Source organism: Chaetura pelagica, unplaced genomic scaffold, assembly GCF_000747805.2.
Source record: "Chaetura pelagica isolate M959 unplaced genomic scaffold, ChaPel_1.0 scaffold477, whole genome shotgun sequence".
Taxonomy (NCBI): domain Eukaryota; kingdom Metazoa; phylum Chordata; class Aves; order Apodiformes; family Apodidae; genus Chaetura; species Chaetura pelagica.
The window spans coordinates 350,476-369,211 of NW_009953956.1; the positions used below are offsets into that span (position 1 = coordinate 350,476).

The following is an 18,736-nucleotide window of genomic DNA, read 5'->3' on the forward strand; positions in this document are numbered from 1 at the left end:
CAGGGAGAGAGCAGGAATTCACTTTTATCCTCTCTCAAGGTTACCAGCCTTTCTTTGCTGGAAATGCCAGATGGGGGTTCTGGATGTAAATGTAACAGTTCATGTTGGAGAAATTCACTGTTTTTGTCTTCTAGAGAGTGGGCTTTGCAGTGACATAAATGTTTGGCATAAAACTGTAGTATCGCAGTCACTCTGGTTTGGCATTTAATGGAATGTATTTTGTAAGCAAGACTTTGTCAGAACAGCTGAACCAGAAACAGGAACCCGAGTTGTATGAGAAGATTTCTGTGGAATACCTGGACACAGGAACACAGCACCTGCATTAGGTGCTGTCCTGCACAAAAATGTGTGCCTTTCTAGCTTGGATGCAAGACTCCTGCCAATACCAGCCATCCCTTTACCCCAGCAAGTGAATGGGGTTTAGCTGGGTTCGAATTGGCTGAGAATAGTATTATGTTTTTCAGACTTGAAACTGTGAATAAATGAGAGCATATTTTTAAATTAAAAATTTATTTATTAAATATAAGCTCGTGCATCAGTCCACCTTGTTCTTATTGGCTATGGCTGTCCTGACACTCCTCAGAGAAGCAATTTGCCAAGCAGAATTAAAACTATTTGAAAGGCAGTGGGGGCTGGAGCAAATTCTGTAGCATCAGGCCCAACAACTGAGTGTAGCCTTCATCTCAGCAGGTGAGACTTGGCTTTTCAGAAATAAGTATTATTTAGATTTCAAAAATAAAACACCTTGTGTCTTAATATTCTTCTACAAATAAATGTGGTTCGTTGTATAATAACAGTATAAACCACACTATGTATGGGTATTAACAGTTTTTACATATATTTCTGTTTTGGGGTTTTTTTTATAACTCCATGTTTGCACACAAGTAGTGAGTACTCTTTAGGCTGCTTGTTTTGAGGAGGTGAGATGCAGAATTCTGCTTTTTTTAGCCCGAAAACCCCATTTTGTAGCAGCTTCTGCCATGACAATTTGAACATGGTTTTACAAGTGCATCCTTAGATCTATCTCCAGAAGGACCTGATCTTTCTGATGCAGTACAAAGGCACCTGAGGAGCAAAGGCACCTTGTGAAAGGTTGCAAGAGGACAGACTTTAGAAGTATCAGTTCTGTTGCATCTGACTTTGAGTGACTGATCTAGAAAAGGAGGCAGAGCAGGCCCTTAAGGTTGGGAGGCAGCAGAGGAAGAAAGAGGTTAGAGGGGCAGGAGGCAGCTGAAACAACAAAATAATAAAAAGGAAAAAAGACAGGAAAAGGAAGAAGGTCAACAATTGTGTAATTCTTCTCCCCTTGGGGCATGTCTACAGGGTCCTGAAGCTACATCCAGTTACCAGAGTGTAGTGTCCTACAGAATGCTGTTCTTCAATGAAGTATTCCTCCCTCCGATTGTTTTCTTCCAACAATCAGAACACTCCTGAAATGCTGTTTCATCTCAGGAAATTGAGCTGTTTCACAAAGCAAAGTGGTTGTCTTGTGCCCAGCCTGGCTTGTGAATCTGAAATTACTTCCATTTATATTAACATAATTGGGCTCAGATTAACTCTTGTTCTGGGTATGGAACACTTTACTTAACTGGGAATTCAGGCCACAGTCTCAGAATTAAGCTACCAGAAACTTACAGCAATGCTAACAGCATGAATGACTTCCATGAGGATTATAATGGAGTATATTATGATTTAAATATTCTGTGAATTTCTTAGCATTAGTTCTAAATAGGATTATTTTTTTTTCCTTTTACAGAGAAACAAAGCATAAACCACATCCCAAACAGACAACTCCAACACTATTATTAACCAAGATAAGTCAGTTTACTTCTCTGTTAATAAATCTTCTTTATAGGAACAGAAACCCAAACTTATTAAGACCCTGTACTGTAAGGACATTTAGTGGCAACAGCTGACTTGCAAGAATTGTTCTCTCCTGAGAATGTACACTCATCATTTGAATATAAATATTTGAAAAGCAGAACAATGAACAAGCTTTACAACAGAAGTTTCTTAATTGTAAGTGTGCTTTTCTTCCATAAAAGAAAAAGATGTGTGTGCAAAGCTTACCAGACAGAAACAAAATCCTTACCTGCTGTGCTAGGAGATACCTGAGGAGATACATTTATTCCACTACTCTGATGCAGATTAGCCTCTCACAACTAGTTTTCAAGGACTGTCCACATAAAATATGACACTGCACAAATGAGAAAACAGGGAATAGCTGGAAGCTTGAGAACATGCTGGCCAAAATCTGTATTTCTCAGCTATTTAGATGCAAGCTTCTCCAACCAGGCACTGACAAGGGCAGTGTTGCAGAGCCCTGAAAAACACTTTCTTGCAGGTCTACGAAACAGGAAAACCTTCTGCAGCATCATATTCACCTTCAAATGCACGCTGTGCTCTTCAAGCAGTTGTGTGAGTGAAGTGCCTTTTGGATCCCAGCAGCAAGGTCCTGGGGAGTGGGAGCCTCTGGGGTGCAGGTAACAGGGACCCCTGCCCCTTCCAGGGCTTCAGCAGTCGTTGGGCCAATGGCAGCAAACTGAAATCATGGTGTTCAGGGTTACATTGGGGTAGGCAGCTGTGGTATCAGCTCCTGACTAATTAGGTACATTTCTGTCCTTCTCTGCTGACACTGCCAGTGTGTCAGCACAGCTGAGCTTACAAAACTGAACTGCCCATCTCAGGTTGAAGATTCTTAGTATTAAAACCTGCCCATCAGTTGAGCTGCTCAGAAATGACATGGGACAGATTATTGTTTCTCTCACCATTACAAACATTCAAAGCTCTTAGTCCCACCAAACAGGAACAGCAAGAGGAATTGTTTAAGCCTCAGGCTGTAACTGCTGATCCAAGCAACAACTACTCACCCTTTTCATATCACTAAGAGAAAATAAAGCCTGTATCCAATGGAGACTACTAGGTATGTTGTTTGTGGAAAAAAATTCTAGGTGAAAACAATTACTTTTTTTTTAAAGAAAGCTCTCAGGTACCTAATAACATCTATATTTGCTATCTATGCCTTTGCTATAACCTATTTTTTTCAGAGAAACAAACACAAATGAGGACATGAAGGTTTGTAATGGGTGTAACAGCTTTCCTATCTCTCACTTGCCTACCCCAAACTTACTCTTTATTGTATTTTACCACTGTTAAAGAGAAGATACCTGGATTTGGTTGATAAAATTCCCCGAAAGCTTCTGGATGTGCTGGAGGCAAAATCTGACACCAGATGGACTGAAGAACACAATGCTGGCTGGAATTCCCTGAGGAAAATTAAGCACAAGTTGGCACAAATTAACCCCTCTCCCTGCAGTGTACCAGTACACTTCCACATCAATCATGGAATCATAGAACTGTTCAGGTTGGAAAAGCCCTTTGGGATAACTGAATCCAACCATCATCCCTACCCTACAAAGTTCTCCCCTAAACCATCTCCACCAACACCACATAAGAATGACCCTTAAACACACCCAGGGATGGTGACTCAACCACCTCCCTGGGCAGCCTGTTCCAGTGTCTGACCACTCCTTCTGTGAAAAATTGTTCCTAATGTGCAGTCTAAACCTCCCCTGTTGCAGCTTGAAGCCCTTCCCTCTTGTTCTGTTGCTAATTACCTGTGAGAAGAGACCAGCACCAGCCTCTCTACAATGACCTTTCAGGTAGTTGTAGAGACTGATAAGGTCTCCCCTCAGCCTCCTCTTCCTCAAACTAAACATTCCCAGCTCCTTCAAGCCTTCTTCGTAAGATTTATTCTCTAGGCCCTTCACCAGCTTTGTTGCCCTCCTTTGTACTTGCTCCAGCACCTCAAGATCTCTCTTGAATTGAGGTGCCCAAAACTGGACACAATATCCCCATAGCTGTCTCTGTGTGGACATTAAGTGGTTTTACTGATGTGTAGCAGCAGATAAGCCAACAGAAAGGGTCTGGTGCAGACAGGACGTGCTACCACAGAACGCTGAAACTCAGGTATGACTCTAAGCAAACACCTGGTCACACAGTGCTTGGTGATAAGTGTAGTGAAAGGAGTCTGGAGCTGGATTCATGCTCCTGTTTAGCATGAAAACTCAGCAGGTTATTTCCTTAAATCCATCCCCACCCCCCTTGTTTCTGCATGTATTCTTCAGTTCCCAGCTCATGTGGTTTATGTGAAGTTCTTCCTGCCCTGAGATGCTTTGGCAGAGATGAGGTGATGCCTTAAAACCACAGACACCCAGAAGGGCTTTCTCTCCCAGAACAAGCCTGCCTTAAGAAAGCAGCAGCAACCTTCTGCAGCCAAAAGAAAACTCTGCAAAATGCTGTCTGGAGTGAAGGTCCCAAGCTCTTGAGCTGCAGACCCAAAGCATGTGGTTTACTGTCTGACCAGAAAGAGACACTGGGACTGCATCTGTAATTTTACAGTGTGTGACTTGGCAGGCAGCCCCAGATGCTGGAGGCCAGACTGACAGCAGCAGGAGAGCTGCTCACTGCCTCCCAAAGTGCTAAACACTTGTCATGTTATGTCAGCTCTCCCTACACTAAACAGATCACCACAATATCATCAGTTAGGAACAACTGAACAGCACCTGAGAGACAGCTTCTTAACAGCTTTACACTGAAACTCACATCTAATTGCAGCAAGCAAGGAGTTCCATAAAAAGAGCTCAGGAAGTCACCAAATGTGTATGTGCTATTGACTCACTTTTATATCTGCTGTAAACCAAATACTGTGGGGATTAGAACTGCAATTCCCACCTAGAACCCTAGGGAACTACAATGGATCAGTCAGACTTGCCACGTCATAACCTTTTAGGACCTCTTTAAACTTTAAAATCAATATGTAATTTAACAGACATTAATGCACAGTTTACAAAGGGTGCAACATGCTCAAGGAGGCCACGTTCTGTAAGAAGGAAAGCCTGTATTTTGAATACAATTATCACACGGGCTTCTAGAAATTGAATATTCAGAAGGCCAGTCTTGAAAAGAGAAAAGCAATTATCAGTACCTTCAGATCTTTTACTAAGCACTGATTCTTGCTTAGTGTCATTTACTAGGTAGTTCTAAAGAGAGAAAACCATTAATAATTCCAGCAAATATATCTCAATATACTTATCAACTCCATGTCACTGGGAATTTTAACATTTTAAATGATTTCATGAATACATTCATAGATTAGATAATTGGAGAAGAAACACTGAAACTAGGCAGGGCAGATTACTGCTGGATGGATTCTGATTTGTAATATACAGAAAGATGTCCAGTGATATTTCAAATCCACTAATAAAAATTAATAATAAAGCTGTTCAATGAATATCCTCACTAACTGTAATTTCTGACATGGCATTACTGAAAAAGCAGTTTTGTTCGGCTCAAGTGAACAGACTGAGTATGTAATGATATATGCAGTTATTTCCCAGAAATTCTGAAACATACATGTATTTTGAAAGTCAGACAAAGTACAATTGTCATAACAAATAACTGAGGGGCTCACTCTCTATCTGAAACTTTTGCTAAAGGATTTTCTTTGTAGTCAACAAGGAAATAAATCAAAAAGCCTATGCGAGATATTCTTGTATCACCACAAATATACTTTACAGACAGATGGAAACAAAAAAAGGAGTATATTCTACTGTGTATTACCATACATCCCAAAAATTCTCAAATGACATCAGCATCCCATACCTGTTGTGAGAAATAACTGCTCAAAGATTCTTGCAGGTCACTGTGTTGGGTTGTTTGATAAACAGTCAGGCTTTCCAGGGGTATACCTGGCATCAAGACATACACTGATAAATACACAGGGTTTCATTAATTTATGTTATTTCAATTAAACACTCTCAATATACTAACTAGACTATTTCAGAAAACATTCTATGAAGCATCTGTAGGTATTCCCAGAATTGCAAGGCACACTAAAGCATCTGCAATCAGCAGATCTTGGAGCACACTGAAAAACTGGCTAATCTTGCCCCATTTCTGGGAATAAGTTTCTCACAGAAGAGAAGGCAAGTGAAGAACAAGGCAAATAACCCTGCTCACGTCCTGCCCCAGAGCTGTAGGCAGCAATCCAACCTCACAGTTTTTACTCTCATCCTTTAACTGCTAGCCAACAGAACAGCAAATTCAAGTTTTGCTTATTCAAAATTGGTTCACAAGCTTTAAATACAACTGTTCTCATAACTGACTAATTAAAATGAGGCTCTGAGGGAAGTTCAACCTTTTTCTCTAAGTACTGTAGGTAATACTTCTCTTTTCAGGGCTCCACAAGGAAAAAGAAGAGATGAGGAATTAGGCTTCTCTCCTGTAAATACACAAACAAGAACTTTAATTAACTTATGTCTTTATTAAGGAGTAAACATGACATTTAATACATTTTAAAGGTAGCAAATGCTGAACACTGCAGTAAATGCTGCATGCTCCATCACAGACACAGCCCTAAGAGAACTGCAAACATTTGCAGTGCAACTGCATCCACAATTCAGAGGACAGAGGCTACTTAGCATGTAAATTAAAAAATATTCTATAACAATAATATTAATACATTGGCTAAAAAGATCTTACCAAAGATAAACTGCATTTCTATTCCCCTTGCCAGCCCACAAAGCACAAGCACTGTGCAAGTTATCTCCTCCTCCTCAGAAACACAATCTTCCTCAGTTTTGTATTTAAAATCTCAGCAACACCTGACAGCTTGCTCTCTACAGAACAATTCCCAGACAAAAAAAGACAGAAATACCTCACTGGTAAGTTTTCATCTATCCAAAAGTCTTCATTTTCTTACATCCCTAAGGAAAAATTATTCTATGTCCACTACTCTATGTTCCAGAACGTGAAAGAGATTTTAAAATTATAAGATAAAACCCAAATATTTCAGCATGAATCCTCCTACAACTCACCTCAGTTAATTGGAATGTCAATGTGGTACCTGTGAAGAAACACTAATCCTTTCTAACTTGTGTTTACAAAGCACAAAAGAATTCCTTAATAGGCCTGAACAATCCAACAAGCAGTTGCCCTAATGGTATCCCCACTTCTGTAACCAACACAATTGTCACACTAACAAAACTGAAGAGTATTTGCCTTGGAAAGAGAATGAAGCCGGCTTGCTAGTCAAGGAGTGAATTCCTTTATTTACCCAATCACTTGAGTTGATGTGGGTACCACAGCACAGAAGGTGAGTAACAAAAGAATCATCACTGCTTCAGATTTGCTTTTTATTCTGACAGTAAATTGTAATGCTATTAAAAATGTAGAGCTGTTCTTTTCATTTACTTAGCATTTTATGCATAAACAAAAATAAATACATAAGGGGGAATGTGATGTAATTTAATCTGTACTTCAGAGATTCTTATTAACCACTTGACCAACTGAGAGGGCATAAATATGCACAGTCCAGTAAATCCCTGAGTCTGATGAGATGCATCAACAACAGGCAGCCTCCAATGACTGACATTCACTGGTTGCTTCTCAAAACTGAAGGGTATCCAAAGGCAGGCATTTTTGCAAGGATAATGGAAATGTTGAAGCATTGTGTTAATTTATATAGCCTGCTGGTGCTCTGCTAAGGAACTGCTCTCGGGATGATGCTCTGTGAAAGGCTGTGGAACACACAGGTCCCTGTGGTGGCCACCCAAAGCTGCTGCTGGCCCTGCACCCGACTCCTCCACTGGGGCCAGAAAGTGCAGTTCCCAGCCTGGCTCCCATGGTGACTGCCAGCCCCTCCCTGCAGGAGGGTGCAGGAAAAGCAGGGAAACAGCCACGGGATCAAGCCAGGAACAGCCATGGGATTGAACAGGGTCAGAAGGAACAGAGCCTGTGAACCAAGCAGTTCCCAAGGGAGGAGCTCCCCTGGACTGAGAAAATAACCAGGAGGAGGTTACTGGCAGTAACTGTGCAAGTCACAGCCTCACCACCCAGGAATTTTTCCACCCCTGGTACTCCACAGATTGTTTTCCTTAGACCTGATCCTAATTTTTTTTCACATTCATACAACAGAAGACACAAGTATGTTTCTTGTCTTCCTCCTCAAAAAACCCTCCTTCAAACTGGCAAACATTCATTCATGACCAGAAGCTGGTTTCCTAGCACTAAAAAATGAGCTAAAATCTGTCTTTGTTTTTAAAGTATCTGTTGAAGAGCATATATGGGATATTCTTCACTGATGGCATTTCTGTATTGAAATTTTGATTTTTAATTTTCAGAATTTATTATTTAATCTTGTGTTGGCAACTAACATTTTTATCATTAAATATTTCATATCGTTCAAATATTTTATTTGCCAGGGAATTACAGAACACTCTGCCCATAAAAAAACAACATTTGCCAGCTCCAATCAATTTTTATTTTACTCATAAATCTCTGCTACTACACAGCCTTTGCTAATCATCACTCTCTTTCATATCTAATGTTATGCTTAACAGTCAAAAATAACATGTCAGGGCTCTGGACATCATTCCCACTGCTGAAGCACCCAGCACCTTACTCAGCAAGTTCCTAAAGAGTGGTCAGCAGTGGGGCTTTTAGACCAGCAGATACAAAAATTCATCCAACATCTAGAATAATTGCACTGATTGTTCTTTGTTTCTCTGACTAGGAAGAGCCAAATGCAGCCTGTTCACCTTGACTGGCTGAAAACCACAGCTTTTCATGGCTTTGATCATTCTCTAGTCAACTCGTGGGCACTGCAAGAGCCTCTACATGAAGGTTTCTGCTTCCCTTTTTAAATTTAGGGCAGAAAGTCCTTCCGCAAACGACTTATCTTTGTATCGGACTGAAAGCTACCCTCTAATTTAACTATGGGCCTCCACTGTAGAGCTCCCTGCTGTCTCACATGAGTGGGGATGATCCCCAGGCTGTTTGAAAGTACAGGGAAGGGGCTGCCACCTAAGAGTTTCCTGCTGAGATCCTGAACCTTAGGTGGGATTGTCACCTGGTACAGAGGTTATTTTAGCAATGAGTTTCAGAGAGTGTGGGGACTAAGTCTGCCAACGTCTTCTGGTAACTGTTCCTCCCAGAGGATACACAGGTGAACACTTTGAAGGCAGCACATACCTCAGTGGTGCATCCCCAGGAACATCAGGTTTAATCACCACAAAACGGTTACATAGAATGTAAACCAGCATTTTAACTAACCCTTTCTGCAACTACTTCAAAACTACCCTCCTTTGGTACTGAAAACCAGATTCCTTTGAAATCACACATTCATTCTAAGGAAAGGAGTTCTACTTGTATGGCATGGTGAAAAATCCCCAGCATCAACTGGTTTGAAGCAAAATTATGAAACAATGGAAGGTAATTTAAATACTTACTTGAGCAAATATATTCAGCTAATTTTTCAGCATTTCCAGACTTTTCTCCTTGTGGAGTAAGGCCAATTTCTTCCACTATAATCAAAAGTATCAAAGAAAAACATTGCAATCAATGAAACAATTCAGATTTCTGCCACCAAAACATGGGCTGAAAGGGGAGACATAGCTTGATCCAAGCTCACAAATACTTTAAAAAGCAAAAAATAGAGCACCTGAAGTAGTAACAAAAATGAGTACTATTTTAGTAAACTAAAATCTACCTTGCTTTTTCGTTATGCGCATAAATATGTATTGCTTCAGATTAAAAACAAAGTCAAGACAAACAAAGCAGCTGACCCACTGAGGCCCATGAGAAGTGTATTGCTGACTTCATTGGCAAATGCCTCACAGGAACTCTGAGGGAACGAAGGGTCAGGACATCACACTCTGTATTGCCTCAGACAATCAAGTTTTAATCCCCATCATCCAATTTACTCTCCAAGGAGAAAGAAAAAAAAAAAAAGCCACATGCAAATTAAGAAATTCTTCACTAGAAAGGGGGTGAGACCCTGGCCCAGGCTGCCCAGGAAAGCTGTGGCTGCCCCATCCCTGGCAGTGTTGAAGGGCAGGTTGGATGGGGCTTGGAGCAGCCTGGCTTGGTGGGAGGTGTCCCTGCCCATGCAGGGGGGTTGGAACTGGATGAGCTTTAACGTCCCTTCCAACCCAAATCATTCCATGATTCTATGATCACATTACAATAAAAGTAATTAAAACTCAGAAGCCAGATCCTTGGCTGAACAAGGAACATACAGCTCTAACGTGTACACCATTACCTGTTTTCAAAATTATTTATAAAACTTATCTCTATTTCTTCTAAGCACCCTTGGACACCAGCTAATATTCCAAAAATTGTACTTGCAAGATTATCTAAGAGCTGTTTTATTTTATTAAACCCCAGCTTACCTAGAGAAGCTGTAGCTTTTCCTACCACATAAGCTGGCTTGGCATTCCATCTTTCTTTAAGAGATTTTGACCAGGCTGAAAAACATCACATTAAATTGAAGCATGTGGCAACAAAATATGAATGCTAAATCCAAATCTGGACTTCTGTTTGATAGACAAACACAGCAAAGCAATAACAACTAACACTCCACTAAGGATTTCAGCAAATCTGGATGTACAAAATGAATTTTTAATGTATTTTTTCATTGTGCAAATAGCAGTCTACAACATGTTTTTACAAGTCTCATTTGTGTCAACAGTTCTTAGCTGCTTTTTTTAAGTAACATTCTTAATGCACATTTACCCTGTGCCAGATCAGATGCAACTTGCAATGTTAATTTATGTTTTGGCATTAGGAATTTCAAAAAGCATCAAAGCTCATAGGAAAAACCAACACGTAGTACAAAAGGAGATTTAGAAATACAAACTAGTGGTTTAAAATTGAAGGCTTAGGCAAGAAACAAATATAATCTTCTGTGACAACAAATAAAAGGGTAAAAAACTATATCCATGCACTACAGCACTCTATAACACAGCTCATTCTTATACAAGAAAAATATGGAAACTCATTATATTTTACACATACACTAAAAATAAGATATCTGTTCAGAGACCAAAGTAAAATTACTGGGAAATGGTTCCCCTTCTTCAGGCAGTAAGAATGTTATAGAGTATATATTTCTTGGATCCAGCTACCTGATCCTGTCTTAAATCCTGATGGGTCAAAACCAGATCTGTTAAGTCTTTGACTGCTTTGTCTTAAAACATCACAAACTAGTTCCATTCTAGTATTCTTGGAGGGAAAAATTAGAAACAGAAACTACAACAGTAAAAAAAGGTCAAAGGAAACTACTCTAATGAAGGAAAAGGAGAAGATTTATTGCTTTTGAAAGGAACCCAAATGGGAACTTAAGACTAATTTAATTGATTAAAATATGTATTTCAGCAGCTTCCAAAATTTCTAATCAAGACTGAGGATGAACTGTATATTAGAGATTTTATTTGACCAAGAATCCTAAAATGTAGCTTTCTGCTGCTGGAAATGCCAAAATAATCTGCCTCTGTATTTACTGTTTACTCAAGAGTGTAACCTTACTCACTGCACATTAAGTAGCACGACTGCAGCCTAAACATGCAGCAGATACAGCAATGATGCAGTTTAAGTGCACACAGAAACTCAAAGCCAGGAATTACCACTTAGCATAAGAGGAGTTCACAATGATTTGCTGTATCACTGGTATGGCAATTTCTATTTAGCACTCTACAGGCTTCTTACTCATAACTACTCTGATGGCTTTTAGGTATTGCCATTGTTTCCCTGCTTTTTAGCTAAAGCGTAATTCACTTGAGAAACTTTATATTCAAACCAGAAAAATATGTTTTTCTGTAAGACTCCACATGAAGCCCACACAGAAATAAGAGTGGGCACTTTCTGTCTGTAAGGGAGGAAAGGGGTTAGCAAGCGAAACCAGGCACTGCAGCAAAATGCTCCTCATGCATGGGTTTCTGTTTGCAGCTCTTTTTAGCAAAGACAACCACAACTGAAAAAACTGACACTAATTCTAATTAGCACCAAAGGCTCTTTCCTTTAATTTTAACAACATCCTACGTAGTGGAAAACCCAACCCTTAATCCCTTACGTACTCAATTGAGAATAAAGCCTTCATGATGCCCAAAGATCTATGTGATACAGGTATTTTTTTTAAAAGGCAGACTTCAAACACTTAGTGGTGGCTGAAACAAAATTACAAACTTCACAAGATACTGAAATAGAAAGACTAAGGAATATAAATATGCACTTACCTTCATTTTTACTGTTATCTTTCAAACATATCTTAATGGCTTCTAATGCTCTTGGACTGGTAAAAACTAGGCCTCCATAACATTCTGGATGCGAGAGCTACATACAAACAATAAGTAAATAAAACAATTAAGTAAGAGAAAGAATTAAGTTGATAAATTCTTTCTGATCTTATAGAGAACAATACAGTTTAATAAATATCTGAAACTGCAAAGGGCAAGTATTTCACTACTATCATTAGTCAGAGTATTTATAAGGGAGATGAACAACAAATCTCAAATTCAGAACAAAACTTGCACGGATTCTATTAATTCTGAGAATCTTTAGGAAATGACAAGGATTCCTGTCACTGAAATGAGCTGGAAGGACAGGCAAACAACATGGAAGGTATTTAGCAACTTCCTACAGGAGAAACGAATTGTTAATCCAAGTAGCAACACAGAAGATACTACCCAGACAGCTGATTGCCCCCTGTCCCCTCAAGAGACAGAATTTATGTTCAGTGTAAGGGTGAACCTCGAAAATACCACAATACCTGCAACTATCTATAGTCCATCAAACTGTCAATTCTAGCTAACCAACTTAATTCTTTAAAAAGTACAGGCATCCAACTTAATTTTATAAACAATAATGTGCTGTGTTGTATGCAATATGGTATTGTGTACAACTGTGCTTGTGGAAACACACCAAGAGGTATCACAAAGGGCAGCATTACTGAATTAAGATCTTGGCAACCATGGCCTAAATTCTGTTGAAATATAAGACAACTGAAATAATGTAAAGCTTACCTTTTCAAATAAACTTTCAAGAGATATGAATTCAAATGACAGAACTGGAATTAAAGTTGCTTCAAATCCATATTCCCAATTCCTTTTAAAAAAAAAAAAAAAAAAGGTTTTCAGCTCTTGAAATAGATTTCTTGGAACAATTTTTTTTTCTTTTTCAAATAATTGACTAAGTCAGCACCAACATTTATTCTTACTGAAGTAAAATACAGAGGCATCTTGTTTACTTTTACTAGTGAAGCTAGTTTGGTTTTGTTAGTTAATTAGTATTACAAATGAATAGTAAGCTAACAGCTGTGGAACTGAGGCCTCCTATATAGCTACTGAATAGTTGCAGCAGAAACCAACACATAACCTGGTCCTACAGAGGTTCTTGTACATCTCTGTAATTCTTTAAAGTCACTAGAACTGCTTTTATGAGTAGGAACTACTGACATGACTAAACACAACAGCAGACAGGACCACAACACCCAGTAAGAAAGCTAACATTTTTTGTAATCTCAATTCTATCCATTTGAGCATAATCAATATTAATTAACCCAAACGCAAGTGTTTTAATATCAGTACTTTCTGAGAGCTTTAACAGTGGATTCAGCATGAGTGCCCCATAACTAAAAACATTTATTCAGCAACAGTAAATTTTCTAGCATGCTTTTTTCATAATTTCAGACCTGCACTCCTAATTGTGATTAAGCACGTTTTTCACTTTTAACAGTTACATTCATCTACCTTGCTGAACTTATGATACTATTATTTAATAGTGAAGTGACACAACTCAGCATTTTTAGAGTTTACTCACTTTAATATATGGATCTGCTCCTGACTCTTTGTCTCTGGGATCCTTCAGCAACAGAACCTTCATTGTTTACCAAATAACTGCAAAAGAACTCTGAAATACAATAATGAAATTTATCTAAATTAGATCTAGACGACTTTCTACTGAGCAGTGACTTGAATAGCTCAGCTTCAGAGAAACTGGGCTGCAAACAGTTGCACTGCTCTCTATACAATGAGTAAGCAGTTAACGTACATTCTCTGGGCATGAATATCCACCCTGATAAGACCAACAAATAACATGTTGCCTTTAGATAATACTGCTTAAGGGAGGGAGAAACTGTCATGGAAGTCATCAAGAACACATTTTAGAAGAGAACATTTTGTAGAAGTAACAACCCTGATAATGCAGTCATGTTCAACAATGTAAGAAGCTCATACCTATAAAAACTGAATTCATCTCCATGCTAGTTTCCACCCCGTGCTCATCATAATGAATATGAAAAGACTTCTGTATCAAATGATTTAATTTTATGCACCGGGGTCTCACCCTTTTCATGTGAGAAAACAGGTGCAGAGCAGTGTTTTGAATTTAAAAAAAAAACAAACGTATGTATGTATGTATATATATACACATTTATACATCTGAATATAATACATATAATATTCATAGGCCTTCTTTGATGTATTTACAGTAAACAAAGCAAGATAAACAAATATATTATGCCATTAAAATAGTTTGTAGGTCCTTAAAAGTTGACTTAGGTGCTGAATTCAAAGCCTGTTACAACACTTAAGCAAATATACCAAGCATCAAAAAAAAACCAAAACACAAATCCATTCTCTAACCACACATTTGCCCTAATTATCTGTGTTACTTTCCTGATTACATACTTGCAAATTCTCTTTAAAATTAATAATTATCAATATGCAAATGTACAGAACATATTAAATTTTACGCCATGCTCTGAAATCCTCAAAATTCAAAGAGAAAAAAAGCCTGATTTCAAGAGCTAGACTCCCAAATACTTTTGAATATCCAGTTGCTAGTAGCTCAAAGAGGTAGGGATAAGTAACATTTCTCAGTCACTGTAATACTATAAGTCTTCATTTAAAAAAAATAAAATCCTTGTAAAAATCTAGTTTGCTCACAGTTCTTTGTAGCACAGATTGTTGTTTTGATACTGCAGTTACTAACAATTTTTACTACAGCTCTACCTTCAATGCTTATGCTTTAAGTAAGACACACCTGTATTTCTATTAGTTCTCTTAAATGTCTAACAGGGCCAAGAAAAACTGTATTAGCTCTAGCATACCACACCTGCCTATTTCCAAAATATATTATGTTTAATAACATTACTAAGTCCTCAACATACTAATGTAAGAGAAAAAAAAAAAAGTATTTCCAAACTGTATAGCACAAGATAATAATACTTTTTTGAAAGAGCAATTTCCAAAAGTATTGTCATAAACCCTTCCAGGTGCCATGAGAGACTTAATTCAGGTACACCTGGGGAAAGCAGATTTCTAATTAATTACTGTGGGTAGTTAGAAACTAATTAACTTCCCAGCCTATGCCTTATTACTGTGTCAAGTAATGAATAACAATAAGAAACGGGTAAACATTCATGCTTAACAAGGTGACTTTGCGATAATCAAACTAATTATTTTGTTTAGATCCTGCATACAAAATGCACACTAAAACCAAAGCCATCAAATAGCATGAACTACTTCGAGTTGCAATTGCCTGGCTGTCTCCTCTGCAAAGAGATCACGGAAAGCTCTATTTTGGACTCAGCCATCTGGCTCACTTGTAAAAAGATCAAGCCCTGTGCTCCTAGAAGCCATTCCTTTTCAATTCTACTAGAGTGCAGCTTGTTGGTCAACTCCAAAAGGAGGCTGCAAGTGTCCAACAGAAGACAAATTTGACCTAGGGAATCTGTAAGTTTGTGCATTTATGAATAGCATCTATTCTGATCTGCATCTACCCTCTGACTGCTTTTGGTTTTAGGGATCAAAAAATTAAGTCTCCTTTCCTGCAGCCATGAACCTCTCAGACTGTTCTGTTCTGTCTGCCCAGGTAGTTCAGACAGGTTCACAGGGGTTTGGTGACAGGTGTGACCAAAGGAAAACTGGTGGAATAGACCCATTTCCAAATGCCAGGTCACCACACCCAGCACTTCCTGAGCAAGAGTGCCCCACCACCATCAGCACATCACTAGGAATTGGGGCAAAAAAACACCTTCCCGGGCAGGCAGAAGACAGACAAGATCTCAAAGAAGGACACCCACACCAGCACCTTTTCAAACCGACAATACCCCAGTATAGATTCAAAGGGTGAAGGAGTTAGAACTCCACGACGGATTATTTTTGTGGGGAAAAAACACGTAAGAGGAATTTTAATGACTTGCTGCAATGATGCAGGGGTCCCACTGCACTGGTAATGAGAAGAGAAATACACTACTTTTACTGTTTTACTTGTGTCCTTGAGATGTCACTAAGGAGTGCCCTACAAATTACTGAAATGCAATTTTGCAAAGAACCAGCTTCCTGCTAAAAGCACTTAAGAATCAAGAACCCCAACAATCATTCTTATTAAATCAAAGAGTATGAAGAAAAAGCACATGAGTAAGACATGCAGCATCTTTGCTAATTTTTGATGGGAAGAACTTACACAAAGATGTATTTTAGATATCTTAAATATTTTATCTATAAATCATACCATATATTTAATCAAGAGAGGTATGAACAAACTGCAAAACAACAAGTTTCTATCTAGAACAATGAATGGATTTAGCAGAGTCCAGCAACGCTCAATCTATACCTGAAAAAGAGAATAACCTTAGTAAGGTTTCCACTGCCTAGTCTTTGTTTGTAGGATGCTGCTGGCCACCCACTTTTGGCTCATTTAACAAACACTCTGCTTGCCTGAGCACCAATAACAATCCTGCTAAGGCTGCTCTTCACATGTTAGAACAAATACCATTTAAAAGCCATTAGGCTTGCAAACAGCTAATAAGAGGATAACAGATTTTCTGTCTCAAGCACACAGACACAAAGCTAAAGAAAAACTTTATTAGTCAGTCTGAGGGTTGGGAACCATCCAATTAGTTCTGATAACAAATTACAAGAGCGACTGGAGTATCTGAGTCATTACATCAGGACTGAAAGCTAAACTCAGCCTGGTGCTATTTCGCTGAGTCCCCATTAACTGTAAGTCCACTTAATTTAGAAGAAGGGTAATTTTAGGTCACATTGTATATTCAGAGTATTATGCTTACAGATATAATTGAAATGCTTCCTATTCACAGCATCACACAGTAAAATTCAACATCCCTGCACCTTTAATTAAAATATAAAGCTGATCATAATGTGTATCTCTGATAATAGCACTGTAAAATTTCATATTGAAAGAACCTTTGCAGACTATTTTATAAAAAACGTTGTACAGAAAGAAGATCTCTGAGGGTCACTCAACTTCCTTTTCAAAAGCTGTCCTCAAACCAATTGTGAACTATCTTTAATACAGAGGACAGTTTGTAAAAGGAAATAAATGGGTCATTTTGTTTCTTGCTGCTAAGTGACACCAAGAGCTGCAAAATGTATCAAACTTTTCTAATCCCATTCTGATTATAAGCAAATGAATGAGTCACACAATAAGGTTTGATTGCCAAGTGCCAAGGGAATTGTCTGCTCCATCCTAAACATAAAAGGAGATTAATTATAAGGCACTATTGAGAAATTATTTTTTAAAAAACTTCTAAAAAGCCTGGGCTAGAATTTGAGATGCTATGCATTTCTTACCCATATTCTTTTATTATAATTAGATGGCTTTAATCAACAGAGAAGAAAAAAGCCTACCTATAAGGCTGCCATGAAGTATGGTTCAGAAACCTACCAAATTCACAGATAAGGTAACACATGTATCATCAAGTATCAACAACAGATTTGAGAATAAATCCTGCTATTTGGCTGTCTATGTCACAAAGCTCAACAACAAAACTCGTTCTTTGACAAGGTAATCCAGGGGAGCAGCAAAGGACTAGAACCCTTCTGCTATATAATGGATTTTTACCAAAAGCAGTATTAGTAATTAGTACAATTTTTTACTGATACAGTTTCAAGAATAAAATGGAAGACTGTATATATAGATACAGACTGCATCCCCACAGAGGCAGTTTTACTGCAGCAATACAGGGCTTTGCCAATCTTTTTCCACACTGAATTATTTCCCCATGTATCAGCACTCATGTTTTGGCAACGACCTAGGTGCTCCCAGCGCAGACATAGCTCACAAAAAATAATAATAAAAAATAATAAACACAGGCGTGTTTCATGTTTTAAAGGGACATGCAGATTCTGACCTGCTTGGATTGCATTTATAAAGCCAAAATGACATCTCAGGCCCCATGCCTTGCATTTCTTCTCAGTCCTCTTCTTCAAATGACCTCATTAACATCTGCCTTTCTTCACTAACAACTACCTTTCTTCATTAACAACTACCTTTCTTCATTAACTAGACACAAAGACATGGTCTGCCTGAATGAGGCTCCAGCATTAATGGCCACTTCTGTACTTCCAGTGCTTAGATTTTTCCTGACGGGCGTTATTTATAAATCACACTCCCCCTGTGCTGACAGCACTCTGCCTTTTCCGTCCATTTGCCTGGAATTCTCTGTAACTACTCCACGATTTATCTTTTTAAGTAAGCAGCAAGCACTCGATTCCTTTTCTAACTTGGCTGTCAGGAACCTGACTCATGTCACACACTCAGGACAGACCCAGGCCCCAGTCCTGCATCCCAGCCTCTCTTTGGCTTATTTATTTCCCTTCACAACAGGCTCAACCCAAACAGGCCAAGAGCAGAGGCGGGGAGGGCAGGGAAAACGCGAGGGAAACGCTTTTCTTTGAACCCCTGAAGCCCCAGCGGGGCTGGGAGCAGCAACAACTCACACGGATCTCGGATCCCACGGACGCTTTTCATTTCCCCGAATACTCCGCGTCTGCCGAAGCAGCTGAGACCAGCGAGAGGGAACCCTGGGCCTTCCCAGGACGTGTAGGGCCCCTCGGGGACTCTTCACCCGCACCCACCCGGGCCCTCGCAG

General features: G+C 39.0%; 2 protein-coding genes across 2 annotated transcripts in view; one reads left to right on the forward strand and one right to left on the reverse strand.

The window, feature by feature from the left end:
- Window positions 1-2,386: 2,386 nt before the first annotated feature.
- On the reverse strand, window positions 2,387-13,719 carry UROS (uroporphyrinogen III synthase). Its single transcript, XM_010001874.1, has 10 exons — window positions 13,657-13,719; window positions 13,535-13,536; window positions 12,861-12,942; window positions 12,075-12,171; window positions 10,233-10,307; window positions 9,291-9,365; window positions 6,200-6,283; window positions 5,665-5,750; window positions 3,168-3,266; window positions 2,387-2,542 (listed from the first exon to the last, which is right to left on the reverse strand). Exons 1-10 carry the CDS (start codon window positions 13,717-13,719, stop codon window positions 2,387-2,389), a joined length of 819 nt encoding a protein of 272 aa, XP_010000176.1.
- Window positions 13,720-17,512: 3,793 nt separating this feature from the next.
- The window catches only part of BCCIP (BRCA2 and CDKN1A interacting protein), an 11,146-nt gene continuing 9,922 nt past the window's right edge, over window positions 17,513-18,736 (forward strand). The window contains exon 1 of the mRNA XM_010001875.1: window positions 17,513-17,545. Coding sequence (XP_010000177.1) covers window positions 17,513-17,545 — 33 coding nt within the window. The remainder of the gene's footprint in view (window positions 17,546-18,736) is intronic.

What these genes read in the sequence shown, in the direction of transcription:
- UROS (XM_010001874.1), bottom strand. Translation starts at nt 13,719, where the DNA reads ATGAAGGTTCTGTTGCTGAAGGATCCCAGAGACAAAGAGTCAGGAGCA. An exon ending in AGCTGAATATATTTGCTCAA is followed by an intron (nt 6,284 to 9,290) that starts GTAAGTATTTAA and finishes GTGTATTTACAG; the next exon opens with GAGAGAAGCCTAATTCCTCA. An exon ending in ATTTTATCAACCAAATCCAG is followed by an intron (nt 2,543 to 3,167) that starts GTATCTTCTCTT and finishes CCATGATTTCAG; the next exon opens with TTTGCTGCCATTGGCCCAAC.